Below are 15,000 nucleotides of genomic sequence, written 5' to 3' on the forward strand. Positions count from 1 at the left end.
ACTAAATTGGCAGATATAATAACAAACCTCATACAGTCAAGCTTACAGCCTTCATCTGTGCCCACCTATAAAAGACCTTGGTCTCTTTTCTATCAATTCTTAAACTCTGTTTTGCCCAATGGCTCTAGTTCTTGTTTTCCAATTTCTCCATCTGTGTTAGCTTTATTTATTGCCTATTTATACGACAAACAGTATGCACCTTCTACTGTCAATACCTATGTTTCGGCATTAGGATATTCCCATAAACCATCTGGCTTTCCAGACCCTACTAAGGTATTTTTTATCTTGCAAATGCTTAAAGGATACAGTAAGAAAGGTTTTAAGACCAGCGGTCACGAAAAACCGAGCAAAATCTGAATTTTGTGGCAGAATTAGAAAAATGGATTTCCTTCATCTTTGGTGTATGACTAACCTTTAAGTAAGTAAACAATGTGGTGCTGTTAATCCTTGCCTAAAACGCTCTTATTCGGGGAAAATTAAGAAAAGCGATAAGAGGTCTGCATGTCGCGAATTTCGTGAATACAAGACCCAAAATTCACAACTTTTAAAAGAATCTCCGTTTGTTTAAGGTGATGCATGAAAATATATGGATGCTTGATATCGAAAGAAGACCTCTTTCTGACCCGAAAAACGAGAGTTTTATGGCTCATAAGGTATTTGGCAATTTTATACATTTCTAAGAAAACTAGCATATTTGGCGAGTATTTCATATGGCATTTTATTACCAAAAGTCAAAGGCACTTTTAGGCATGTGGTATAACTTGATATTTCTTGAAACCTCAGCTTTCGATAATCCGAGCCTTTAGCTAAATTATGTCTGAAAACCAGCCCGGGTTCTTGTTTTGACTTTCCTCCAGATGCTGTTAAAGTTGACCATTTTTCATTTCGAAGTGACAAAAGGAATGGTGGTAAACAACCTACTGTGAAACGTCAACGGCTACAAAAGCTTCGACAATGCCACCGTCATCCTCTTTTTAGGCTTTGCCGCTCTGGCGCCATTATCCTTTCCTTTCTATGAGCTCAGACTGAAGAGGAAAGATCGAAACCCATTCTTGCCTTCAACCATGTTTCGTGACATCGAATATGCAAATTAGTTAGGCCGAAAGGTCAAATTTCACTTCAGGTTGCGTGACACAAGTGGGCGTGAAGTGATTGAATTTAAAAGTTTGCGTTTTATTCACATGGTCGCTTATCCCCCGGGCGCTTATCCTCTTAGTTTTTTTTTCTTTTTCATGCCCTTGGCAGTGATATACGTGCCTTACACAACTGAGGATGTAATGTCAACCCCAGTCAGTTTTGGTAGTATGAGGACTGAGCAATGCACCGATGTCTTTATCGTTCAGGAGTGCGAAAAACGTAATTAACCCAAAGAAAAGAGCCAGAAGCCGTTTTTGTAACACATTTATTAAGGATCTTCCTTGACTTGGCTAAACTCGTTGATGGCCTGAAACCGAAACAATCCTAGCGTTTCCACGCTCCATGCGGTGGGCTTTTGCAATTGTGACATATATTATCACACCAATATTCTACGACCTATCACTGGTATCCGGACTACTCTAGCTGTTCCTTACTTGTCGGTTCACTGGCTTAAATGACATAGCTCCTTTTTGACAGGGTTATTCTTTAATCTTGCTGAAAACTGGAACGTGGCATTATCTCGGTATCCTCAACAATATGAAGCCCGAAGCCAATGTCACGTGACCTACAATCGATTACTAACTTCTTACTAACCGAGCGCGAGGGCCGCACTGGCGAATATTGGCCCGAGGTCGTAGCAACGCGAGGTCCGTACAAAAACGACCGAGGGCCAATATTCCCCAGTACGGCTCGAGCTAGCTCGGTTATTAAGTAGTTGATTATATGGTTTTTTAATTACTTTTTGCTTGTTTTTGAAAGCCCGTAATCAGCCCGTGGGCATTACGGGAGAATAATGCCCTACAATTCAGTCACAATTAGCCAATCAGAGTGCGCGTTATATCGGCTACAAACACAAGCCATATAATAACAACTAATAAAATCGTCTCTACGAAATGTGGAGTAATTACGGAAATTAACAAAACTTCCTTCGGGTATCAATCTGTTACATACTTGGTACTCTTTATTGAAGTGGCCTTGTTAGCAGGTCTTTCATTATTGATGATTGCGTAATTAAGGGAAACAGGTCTCCTGACTGAAAAATATGAATAGCGTCTTATTTAACTTTCAAATATAACTGTTCAAGGGAGAATATCATTGAGGTTGCTGTGTTCCACAAATATGGTGAAAAACCTTCCCCCATTTTAGAAAACGAATTTTGTGACGTCACTGAGTGATGTCACGTTTTAGTAACAAGCATTGCCATCTAATTTGCCTTGTCAGTTAAAAAAAACCTTGATCAATCTCTTCAACTATATGAAGTCAACGTTACTTAACAAACAGAATTTCAACATTCTTGGCAGGGGTCCTACAGGGCCTTATTTTCTTAAGCTCTAAGCGTCAGACAGGATTCTAGTTTTACCAGGAGCCCATGAGTAGGAGCTTGCCTCTCTCATACACGCCCTTATTAGTCAACCTTTGCGCGTATCTTTCTATTTTTAGAACGCCACGAGTTCCTCGGCTCTACACACACTGCTTTATAAGGCCAATCAAAATAAAGTCATTGTTTAACGAAGACAAAAATAGCAGTAGCCAAGTATTTAAATCGTGCAAATTGATGTAAATTTATGTAAATGCGAGTCTCCTGCTCAAGGGTTAGTTGTAAAAATAGAAAGATACGCGCAAAGGTTGACTCAAAGATCTACTGCATATGGAGGCTCCTACTAATGGGCTCCTGGTTCTACTGAATTCTCTAACAAAGATGTGGACATGTTTAGTGATTTTCCCCACAGGTGACAATGAGCATTACCTTCAGCAGCAAAGGATGACACACGCAAGTATCAGTCAACTTATTAATCCTGACACGAGCAGCTGCTACAGAAAGCAGACAATTTCTCGATGAAAGGCCTTTTCAGCCTGACTTTTATGTCACCAACATCAAGTCCAAAGTGCTCGCACATTCTCTTGAGCATTGTTATGTTGAATTTTTTGAGCTTGTCATGCTTGGCAAGGTCGCAGATGTTATGACAGTCGAACACAATAGGATGCTGCAATGCAACCTCCCTCCGCACTTCATTACTAAGGTCTTCAAGAGCGCTCTCAATGACTGCAGCCTCGTTAACACCATCGTCGTTGTCGTCTGTGACATCAGATAAGCTCTTCTTTGCTGCTAGTAGACTGAAAAAGCTAGTTATTTGTTGGCTGCTTAGGAACTCATCCCTACTGAATAAACGTTCTCCATCAGTATCTCTGGCGTTCATCATATCCCTTGCAACAACAACTGCATCAGCCTTGCATCCTGTTGTCTCGCCAATGTTGAACTTTGCCGTCAGGTATTCTTTTTGTCTGGCATTGAAACGAGTCCTTTGCGTCTGCGAAGACCTCAATGCCCAGCCCATTGGTAAAGCTGGTTGCACTGGAATTTCGCATAACACATCTTGGGTACACTGTACAGTTGGAACGCCAATGTTCTGCACCTCCAGTCTCTCGGCATAGCCAAAAATTGCTCGGTCTAAAAGTGTTTCCCGTTAAACGTGTGTTCTCCGGAGTCCAAATGCTGTTGCAGATACACGTAACGTTGGTATTGTTTTACGCATCCCTGTTCTGGACACGAAAACAGGCGGACATCTGGTTCTGTTTTCAACTCTTCGGTATCCGACCTTTCACTGGTGTCTTCATCTTCAGCCTTCTCTCCGAGAACATTTTCTTTTCGTTTGGATTTTACAGACAAGAAATCCCCCGTGACATCGTCATTGTTCACTTCAGTTAAGCATGGAACTTCTGAACTGTTTGGCACCGTTAGTTTCTTCCACGGAATCAGTTTTCCCGAGCCAATTTTGTAAGCTTTCCAAACGCGCAATCCCTCTTGATGGTACTCGACATTTGAAATGGAACTCACTCCTTCAAGCTTAATGTGCAGAAAGCTTGCAGATATGGGAGGTCCACATGATGTGACCCTCACGGATGGCATTCCTCCAAATGACAGAATAGCCTCCTTCATTTCATCCGCCGTTTCTATGTTGTTACCTGAATTTAGATAAACCTTCATATGAGACTTGATGGCAGCGGATTTTCTGTCGCATGCCCCTTTTCCACCTTGCGGGTCACAAAAATCCATTCGCTTAACGGTCATGCCATGGAGCTGACCCACCATCGGCGCAAGGGCAATTGTGTTACCGCAATGGTAACATCCAGCATTGTCTTGCCAGTAATAGACAGACTGTAGCTGGGGCATAACCACCCTCAGATTTTTGAGGGTGTCAGACATTACAGACAGAACAGCACAGCTATCTTGACTGAGGATTTGAAAACATGACACAAGGTTAGCATCTCGCAATTTCCGTCACTCCCCTTCCGCATGCCCACAGTTACATGCCATGGGATACCACGCTTCCCAAACCAGTCTGTTTGGCTTTCTCGATACTTCCTTGGTATAAATTTCATGGCTCAGTCTTGAACTAAGAGAACAGATGAGCCGTCAAGGACTTAAAGGATGTCCAATCTTGCTTGATCCTGGTTTACGGATCGCAGTAAATGCGTTTTCCAGGCACTTACTTCTCGTTTTGCCTTCTCAGTCAAAAAGTTCAGTTGATCGTGTACTTCAGGAGCAATTGCTGTCTTCTGTATTGCTTTCTCTATCTCCTCTATGGTCAAATAAAGCCTACTGCATTGCCCACAGTGGTCGTCGTGATGATGTAGGCAAGTAGATTGGTAATCTGAGTCTTTGGGGTCACTGAGAGCGTAAACTCGACAGTGATCTGGGATTTCTGAACTCTCTGATACGTGCACCTATTTAATAAAAATGTAAATATTAGACTTGAAATTCGGAAAGTATTGAGGAAGAGTCATCAAGCGCCAAGTGGACCCAAAATATCTTCCAGCCCTGGTCAATAGCATCTTAGTGATACCGTCAAGCAAATGACCAACTTGACTGCCACACACTATGATCCAAAATCAAGAATTTCTATGTCATGCCCAACCCAAAAATACTGAGTATATGCTTAAATAGATGGAAACTACATAAAAAGGTTCAATGAAAGTTGAACCTGTGTGGCTTATGTGACATTTGCCTGTCACATAGCTTCCTCCACACCGGCTAGCGTCGCCTGATTCAGTAGGAGGAATTGATCTCTATGAAAGTGTTTCTGTTGGGCCCTATGATAATCAATATCTTCAAATATTCATTACGGCTATCAAATGCATCTTGTGCATAAACTAGTTGTCGTCTTCCTGCCAACTAACTGACATAGTGGAAAGTTTATTATTCAAAACTTTATGAAGGCAACCTTACCTTGTAGTCCGTCTTAAGGTACCGTTTTACCTCCTTCAGCGCTTCTTCTTGTCGTTTGGCCCAAGTAAGACCCATTCCTTTTTTTCCAAGCCTGTGAGCGATACCTTGGAGATCTTCAAATGCCTGGGCACCTGTCGAGCCAATGTAATCCAGCCCTTGAAGTGATTTTCTGGTGGAGGCGGAACATACACTCAAAATTCGTAGCGGGGTACTACGACTCATGGGTGTGAAGTTAGACTCTGCAGAATAGGCTTCATACTGTCTCACAATTCGCTCAGGAATCAAATTCCGAACCACATTAGGAACTTGCACGATCTCATTATTGGACAACGTTATTGTCTTAGCCCCAAATGGAAGGTTTTGTATAACGTGCGAACTGGTAATAAAATCCAAGAAGTGGGCCAGTTTTGCTTCAGGAATAACTTCCCTTGGTTGTGGTTGGGTCCGTACAGGTTCTCCACTGCCGTGAACTAGAGCATGTTGCCTAGCGACCATAAAACGAAACCTCGTCAGGCCTGGGACCCAATCTCGAATTCTTGCCAAGCTAACTTTATCCGCCATAATGGACAGTATCTGGCTACGAGAATCCCATCTGCTTGCATTTTTATAGCACTTTGCTAATGTATCCATCAAGACTTCATCTACGCCATCAGAACCAGTGTGACCTTGAGACGCTATAATAGCCTTCCAGAGTCGATCAGCATCATTTGGAGCAATTTCATCAAGGACGGCTGAAATGGCTTGCTTAGCTTTGCGTTCGTGTTGCCTTTTCGTCCTTCCACTAGCCTCTTCCCATGGTGTTTTCAGAGTGTACCTTACAGGACTGATGTCTCTACTTTTTAAGAAAGTATTCAGGTGTTCAATGGGTCTGCAGTCACTTTCCAACTCAATGCCACTAGCGCTTGTCTGATCTGCTTCTAGTATTGTTGGCGGTAAATACAAGCTCGATTCAGGTGTTGCTATCTCTGGCAATTGATGACACCTACTATCATGAAAGGTGTGCTTGTGGCGGGTTGGGGTGTCGACATAGTTTTCTCCTCCTAGAAGGGACAAAATATTATTTAAAATACAAGGATGATTTGTAGCTTCTTGTAGAACTTTGAAATATGATGAAATCCTCATGTATTGCGGAAATGAAAAACCCAATAATAAATATCTGACAAGCAGAGCGACTTAATCGACCAATCCACACGCTTCATAAAACAAATGTTCTTCACTTATGCATGCTCCTGTTTGTCACTGCTACTCGCCAAAACGGAGTGCAGAAGAAAATGTACTTACCTGTTTGTCAGTGCTTCAATGACTGATATCGACATGTAAATTTCAAGCTCTTAAGATTGTACAGAACTTGCAGTAACCCACAAAATCCACACTAAAACTGAAGTGGGGTAAGCCGTAACCCCTCGCATTAGTCTTCGTCTATGCATCGATCTGAACTCTTAATAATATGTCCCTGACGCCCTCGCTAGCTTCTAGGCTTCCGTATTTTGTTCTGGCGTCCACGTTTCTGTCCATGTTTCTTGAGCGTTTCAACTTTAGCACAGAAATTAATATGATAAACAGAGGACCGCGGGCAATATTTTACCTAATCCGGTCTCCAGCCGTTCCGCTCTGGAAATGAAACACTACCAGGTGTTTTTATTTTAAATAGCTTAATTCTTGCTGATAAACTCGATGGAGTGATTACAATGTGCGAGCCATGCGAGTCATGGCTCGGAGGGGGGGGGGGGGTGTTACTTTAGGAATTTCTGGGTGTGGATGTGCCACTGGGACCCTGGAACCCTTAGCCTATACCAGGGCTAGTTCAACTGAATTTTGCTACCCTATACTAGAGTAAACTCCCACCGATTTCCGTCTAAATACCGATACTTGACAGTTAATAATATCTGTTTGATGACAGCCATTTGTCGACACTGTTGAGGCTGAGCTGAGTAAACTTTGCCGACTCGATGTTTTTATATTTTTGAGCGGGAATTTCCTTAGTCTTGATAAATTCTTCAAGCGACTGGTCAGTTTCGTGAAAAATGATACCCTTTTCTAGACCCAAACGCTCTGATTTATATACCCTATACTGGAGTAAACTGCTTGAAAACCACACTCTTCAGAGCGGCACATACCTATATAGCCCATATATGGCAGCAACCCCCCCCTCCCCCCCACACGGGGCTGCGAGACATGACTACGCGTCATACGAGCCAACATGGCGAGCCATGCGAGTCACACAGTTATTGAAAGCTAACCGTTTTAAAATGGGTGCTTAGACTTAATAACTGTTTATCAGCGCCACTTGAAATGGGTGCCTAGACTAAAATGCAAAATTCGCATCGCTCGCAGATTGTCCAGCCCCAACTCCACGAGACAGATAATTACTTTCGAAGTACGTAACGAATTAAAAAGAAGTTATTCTAAGTTAACTACAGTAAAACCCACGTATTAGAACCAAGGTTTTATCCTAAAGAGGTTCTTATTAAAGCTGTGTTTACTGGAAAATTAGACTAATAAGGTTTAAGTTAAACAGGTTTTTATCTAAAAGGTTGTATTTATGGTTGCAGGTGACCTAGCAATTAGGTAATTTATATATTATTATATATTATTATATAATAATTTATGGGTGTAGTCAATTATTCGAACTGCGCTTACTTTTTCCTCCCCTGAAGAGTGGTTCTCAGTTTCAGGATTTTCCTCTTCATTTGCTTTTGTTTTTGTGATCCTCTCACTTTGCTTCTTTCATGTTACTTATTAAAACCCTGCAGTTGCGACAAACACCTGTAAAATGAATCGTTCAAAAGTTGGAGTGTTAAGACTCTATGAACCATATTACTCAATCTTTGGCAAGTTACAGCGGTAAACTACAAAGAGATTAATAAAAGCTCGTCAACACATACCTGCCCCTACAGGAATAAATATTCCTGATTTTTTCCATATCAAATGGCATGCCGTTTTCCCAAGCCCCCTTTCTGCTCTTGCCACTTTTGCTGGCTCATGTTTTGAAAGGGGAGGTGGAACGTGGCATTTATTTGATCCTCGACGCCAGCCGATGCCGAGAGATTAGCGGTGATGCGGAAAAATCGTCATTTCCGAAAGGTTTAACTCCGTGTCGGAAAAAATAGCCGCTCTTGACAGAATAACTTCAATTTCACTCTCTACGTCAGTCAACGACAGGAACGACTTGTAACCTGCGATGTCCCTATTACAGTTTATAAATGGAATTACTTCCCTTGATTTTTTCCTGTCTTTCGGGTCAAAAGAACAACGACCTCCTACTATGGAGTTGAAAGAACACTTCACTTCCATGATGGCTACAAATTTAAGTTTGCGTTTTCTCAGAAGCCATTTTCATTCACTGCAATTAAAAATGACAGTAATTCAGTTTATTTCGCGGATTGTTATTCTGATTACGTATGCAATATACTACTCTCTGGCTGGCTCTTGCACGGTTTATTTCCTTATGGTTCACTGGATTTTCCCAAACCTGAGGATCTAAAATTTACAGCTGTAGACTACTTTTGCCCGTTGACTGGCATTTTTTTTTGTCTGCAAAGGAAACGTTTGTGGTACAGGTATTTTGCGGAGTGTAATTCACACCAGCATGTTGTTGCCGGCTCGACTTTGTTGACAGCGACTCAAGTTTGCGCAAAATTTAAACCGTTTTCACGAGAAAAGACATCGTTATATTAGAGTGGATTTTTTCCCGAAGCCAAAACTTACGTGTGGCGGCAAAGCCGATGGCTGAATGACTTTCAGTATGTTCCTCCAGGAAAAAAGACCGCCTTGTGTCACGATATTAACCCAAGCATCACGAATGCTTCAAGCTCGCAGCGTTCACTGAAATGTGAGTAATTTCAAAAGTGTATTGTAAAGCACATGACGGATAACCCAACCTGATTCTGATATATTATTCATAATAATATCAATGTACTGCTCAGGCACAATTTTGAGCAAAATTGCACTTATACCACATAGTAAAAACACTCTTTGAATTTTAACACTTATTGCGGGATTTGTCGTGTGCAAACAGGAACCATTTTCCTAAACGTTGTTTTGTTTTCCTAACCAAAACTCCATTAAGCCAATATCTTTGTTGTCAATGGTGAATACTTCCTTTATCAATAGAGTGTATTAAAACACCGGAGTTTTTCGTTTTGTTCGCGGACAGCAAGACAATTTGAATGACAACTTTCAAACCTCTTGCGGGTACTTTCGGGATCCTTGCGGGTAAAATTTGTTTTTCTCAATTCTCTCACAATTAAAGCACCTCTAAGGGAAGGGAGACATACCACTTTTCTTTCCTATCAAACGACTATTTGTAGCCAAAAATTGGGAGGAATTTTTTTTTTTCATTTCTGCACCAAATGCTCGGTATTTCCTGACCGCTGCTCTTAAGTTGGATAACCGGCTTTCAGTAACTTTGCCAATTCTCGAGCGCATCATATCCACTGCTCGTAACATCAGTTCTTCGCATAAAGAGACTGGCCTTTTTCAGGTTATGTGTACAATTGCATTTTTTGCATTTTTGAGAGTCGGTGAAATGACTGTCAATGGCAAAAAATCTTCCAACCCTCCCTTACAATTCCATCAGGTTTCCAAGTTTCGTACTTCTTCACATTTTACTAAGGCAATAAAATTTATTTTGGGGACTATAAACACAATTATAACCAAAGGTCTTTTTCCATTATTGTCAATCGCCAAGTGGCTGGGCCTTGTCCAGTTCAATACATCCTTGAATATCTTGATCAGGGTAATCATTCCCCGGGAGCATTTTTCCAGCTTCATAATGGTGAAGCTGTCCCAAGGAATACTTCTTCACTTTTTCTCTCTTCAGCAATTAGGCAATGTGGTTTAGATCCTGCTCAATACAAAGGGTATAGTTTTCGAATAGGTGCGGCTTCTCATGCGGCAGCCTTAGGTTCAACGGATTCCCAGATAAGAGTGCTTGGGCGTTGGAAATCAAATGCTTTTCGTAAATATATAAGAATTAATAGTCTCTTAGCCTAACCCTCCAGCTCGTTTCGCATCACTATGTGTTTAACATGGTGCAACTGTCTCGCAAGGGCAGCAGTATGCCACTGTGTTACAGGCATTATGATGTTTCAGTCATCTACAATACTAGACATATTTAGTTGGAACAGTTAGCGAATGATCAGAATCATCGTGTTACAAGATCGTAGGTTATACCACATCCCCCTTCCCCCATTCAGGAAGGGGCAACGGCGATGGGTGTCAAATGTGACGAGTATTGTAGCCTACCAAAAATATTAAGATTCTGGTTAACTTTTGACAAGGAGTTGAGATTTCGGTTGATTCTACAGGAGCATAAACGTAACGTAAGAACCGTGCGTGTCTGGTCTTCTCGAGACAGAGGTGAGAGATTATTTCATGCAGAGTGGAACGCCTAAATTGCTCTGTTGTAAACATGGTGGTTCACAGCACCAGTGAAGTCGTCTCTCTGGCCTTTCTGTGGACGAATTCCAGGACCTAAAAACTTCAATCAATGCTGTATTTTGGTGGTAGAACTGGGTGGCACCACACTCATAAGAAAATCTACGAAATGAGAATCGGGGGTCTTCCCTTGTCATGGAACGGCCGAATTACCCAGAATTCCTTTTGGGCATGAAGGAGGCAAGCGGAGACTGCTCCTCACCAAATGAGGAAAAAGTAGCGAGAAGAAGATTTCTAGGCGGATACTAAGGTGTAGCCAAGGTGCGTGCTGTTAACATAGACTTTTTATCATACGAAATTCGGCCTGGCCTTTAGTAATTTCTTGCCAAAGAAACGGTATAATGTAAATAAGAGAGTAATGAGATTTATATTTGCGATTACCTGTCCTCTTACGTACCACTTAAGTAAAACTCTACATCTCTATGCAATGAGCACATTCAAAATTTCCTCATATTATTGTATAAAAGTAGTTAAAGAAAGAAAAGGCTTGTCCTGCATATATGAAAAATACGTTTTCTCTCTCGTTCTCTTCTTATGAATGATCTTCTTGGAAATTCCATTCTGTCCCTCAATAAACCTAGAAAAACCACTTAAGGTCTTAGTTCTTTTTCTTACGTATTAACTAAGTACGTTGCGAAATGCGCTACCTGATTTTTCCCGTACCACTGAGTTTATTGGTTTTAAACTAATCCAGGGCCGGATTTTGTACAGCGGCTTTTCGTTTTGATTAATGTATCTTTTAAATATTATTTAATATTTAGTTATGTATCTGTATATATTATGTATGTTAGCTGTAATGTCTCGAAGATATTATTCTGAAATTCGAGACGAAATAAACTTTAAGCATGTGTGTATGTTACCTTCAGTAGGGCACGTGCGTACACTTTGTTATCTTCGACTCCAGTGCTTACCATATGACAGATACAATGACTTTTCTCTTAAATATATCAGTCATCGAAATCTTACGCTAAATGTAATGAAAAGGGCGGTCTGGAGCTGTGAGTAGGCGTGGGATTTAGGGGCCGACATATCTCTCCCTCAATGCCGTATCGGGAGGCGAGGTCGGTAGCAGAAAGCAGCGAAAGGCCAACTGTGTCCAAAAGCGATCGCATGGGCCAAAATCCCGGATGACTCGTTTGGTACGACACTCCAGCGCCACGTCTGGAGGTACTGCATATTTTTCTCGTCTTGTCTTCAAACATTCCGTCAGCACATGCGTGCGTAAATGTTCAGCCTCTCCGATACCTACAATACTAGACATATTTAGTTGGAACACTTGGCGAATGGTCAGAATCATCGTGTTACAAGATCGTGGCTTATACCACAATACCACATCCCCCTTCCCCCAATTCAAGGTTGTGTGAAGATGATTGAGGCGGCTACTAGTAGGGGTGGAAAGCAACGGGGGAGGAAGGGGGAAGCAGGGATGGGTGTTGCAACAAATGTGACGAGTATTGTAGGCTTTACACTTTCTAGCATGGGCAGTGTTAGATTCAAACTTCTCTATCTGTTTATTTGTTTTTTCCGCACGTGATTGTTACTCTATCTTATTTACGCGTGTGTGACATTGCGTTACATCATGACGCCTTGATGTATGTGGATCAGTTTTCAATCAAGTTTTTCAATTGCCACGTGCTTTCACTCGCTAGTGTTCTGTTTCAGTTTTCTGCTGTTTAATTAACCTTTCTTCGTGTATTTCTTCGCTTCTCCGGATCAGAGGAATATTTGTAAGTTTACTTTATGCTGTGTTTTTTCAATCAGTGCATCAGTGCATCAGTGTCTTAGAAATATTGTGATTTATTTCCTTTCAGTTGAACCATTGTTTCTTTATTGTCATTGTCATTGTCATTGCTGATCTTCAAATATTGACTTCGAATGCGTTCGGATTACCTCTTGATCACTTCAATTGTAGTAAGCATTAAATGGAACCTTTCTTAATTGTCTACAATTTGGTGCTTACATTAGTTTGAAAATATGAAATATGGCTGAAGCTTCGAGCGAAGAGTCAACTCGTTCAACTCGCGACAGGCGACCTAATGTTACCCTCGACAACGATGAAATTAAGCATGAGAAGTCCCTTCAGTGTCGCAAAACAAGGAGTGCAGCAAACGCACGCATCACCAGAAAAATCAAGGAACTGACGGAAAGCTTTACAAACCGTGAAAACGTTGCTGATGTTCGTAAATTGGCCCAGGAATTCGAAGAAATCGCCAAGAATTTCCGAGACGCCCACAACGCATACCACGCCACCCTCGAGGATGATTTTGAAATTCAAGACTCGCAGGATCGTCAACTTTCAACGGACACTCGAGTGGTCCTCAAGAGCGGAAAGTGAAATAAACCCGTATGACGCTGTCAGCAATACTGGGACCAGATCCCGCACACGCACATCGCGTTCCAAATCGTCGCATACAAGTCTGCGCTCTTCGGAAGCCGGATCGTCAGCCGCCAGTCCTCGAACAATTGCAGTGGCGAAAAGAGCATTGTTAACCGCCGAGGCAGCCGCTCTGCGCCAGCAACAAAGTTTGCAGGAAGAAGAGTTGAGGCTAAAGCAGCAGCAAGAAGAGGCCAGATTGCGCCTCGAACAACGCAAACAACAACTCCAGCTCCAGACCGAAATTGCTAAGATGGAGGCTGAAGAGTGCATCTACGCTGTGGCTGAACAACGAGACCATTACTTTCAACAGCCATTCCCTACGCAGAAACAGGACCTCTCACCGTTCTCGCCTCCTAGTCAGCCACGCCCATCAGTGCTTCGTGCCTCAGACCAATTCTCAGAAAGCGCGCAGGCCACTCCGGGCCTCATCAAGGTTCCGCAAAGGCCAAGGAGACCGGAACAACTTCAACCAGATCCAGCAGTAATCAATCAACCTGGTAGCAAGCCAAAGATCGTCTCACCTCAAGGAACTGCGTGGTCACCTGTAATCCCACTTAAACCCGAGCTCAATGACCACCACGTGGATCATGAGGGTATAAAACAAGAGCGAAGTCTATCTCCGGGTACTTCAGACGTTGGGGATAAATTCGTGCGAGATATGATCGACATCCAGCGACAACAACAACGGCACAACGAGCAGCTTATGTATATGCAGCAATACCGCGACCAACAGCTGCAACAGCTACTGGGACAGCATCAACAACTGTCCCTAACACTAACGTTACCTCACGCTGGGGTGCAGACGTTCGATGGAGACCAATTCAAGGTGCCAGGAGACCGGCTAGACCGTCCTGTTGGCACAGTGTAGTACCTACCTCACCATCCCGTCCTTAATGCGAACAAGCCGGGCAAAGTCCGTGTCGTTTTCGACTGCGCAGCAAAATACCGGGGTACATCACTTAATGACCAACTTCTTCAGGGACCTGACCTTACAAACAACCTGGTTGGCGTTCTGACACGCTTCCGATAGGAACCTGTTGCTCTTATGGCCGACGTAGAGTCAATGTTTCACCAAGTACGTGTCAGTCCTAACGATTGTGACGCTCTTCGGTTCCTTTGGTGGCCAAACAATGACTTGAACAGTGAACCAGAAGAATATCAGATGATGGTGCATCTCTTCGGTGCCACATCATCACCAAGCTGTGCTAACTTCCGTCTCTGGCAAACCACAGAAGACAATTGCGAAGAATTTAGCAAGGAAGCGGTTGACAGCGTCAAGGACAACTTCTACGTCGACGACTGCCTCAAGTCAGTTCCATCCGAAACCGAAGCCATTGGTCTAGTGAACGAGCTCCGCACGCTACTCTCGAAGGGAGGGTTCCGCTAGATCCAAAGGACCTCAGCGCAAGCATTAAAAGGAAGCAGTGGCACACAAAGATGATTTATGAGGTTGGTGCCGAACCTCTACGGCTCAGATTACTTCACGATGCCAAGTCTGGATACTGGATGATGGGGTTAAACTCTGAAAGCTCACTATTGACAACTTCCAACACACAGTAGGGAATGTGTAAGTGCTTCAGATGCCTGTTTGGTCTAAAAGTCAGTGCAGATGTGTTTCAAGAGAGACTGAATGCAGTTCCCGGATGCGTGGATGATATCCTAAGGCGAGGTGTAGATTCAAAGGACCATGATGTTAACCTATTCAGGCTGTTTGAAACGGCAAGAATGAACGGGATTAAGTTCAATCCAAAGAAACTGCAGTTTACCTTCTGATACCTTCCGCTGAGGTGACTTTCGAACCATTTGAGAGAGTTGCTGT

General features: G+C 42.6%; 1 protein-coding gene across 1 annotated transcript; it reads left to right on the forward strand.

The window, feature by feature from the left end:
- The first annotated feature begins 14,226 nt into the window (after positions 1–14,226).
- On the forward strand, positions 14,227–14,568 carry LOC138046496 (uncharacterized). Its single transcript, XM_068893123.1, has one exon. It carries the CDS (start codon positions 14,227–14,229, stop codon positions 14,566–14,568), a length of 342 nt encoding a protein of 113 aa, XP_068749224.1.
- The last annotated feature ends 432 nt before the right edge of the window (positions 14,569–15,000 follow it).

The sequence above is a fragment of the Montipora capricornis genome, chromosome 4, assembly GCF_036669925.1.
Source record: "Montipora capricornis isolate CH-2021 chromosome 4, ASM3666992v2, whole genome shotgun sequence".
NCBI lineage: Eukaryota > Metazoa > Cnidaria > Anthozoa > Scleractinia > Acroporidae > Montipora > Montipora capricornis.

Bases quoted from the DNA above. Each gene is read 5' to 3' on its own strand.
- LOC138046496 (XM_068893123.1), top strand. From the start codon at position 14,227: ATGGCCGACGTAGAGTCAATGTTTCACCAAGTACGTGTCAGTCCTAAC.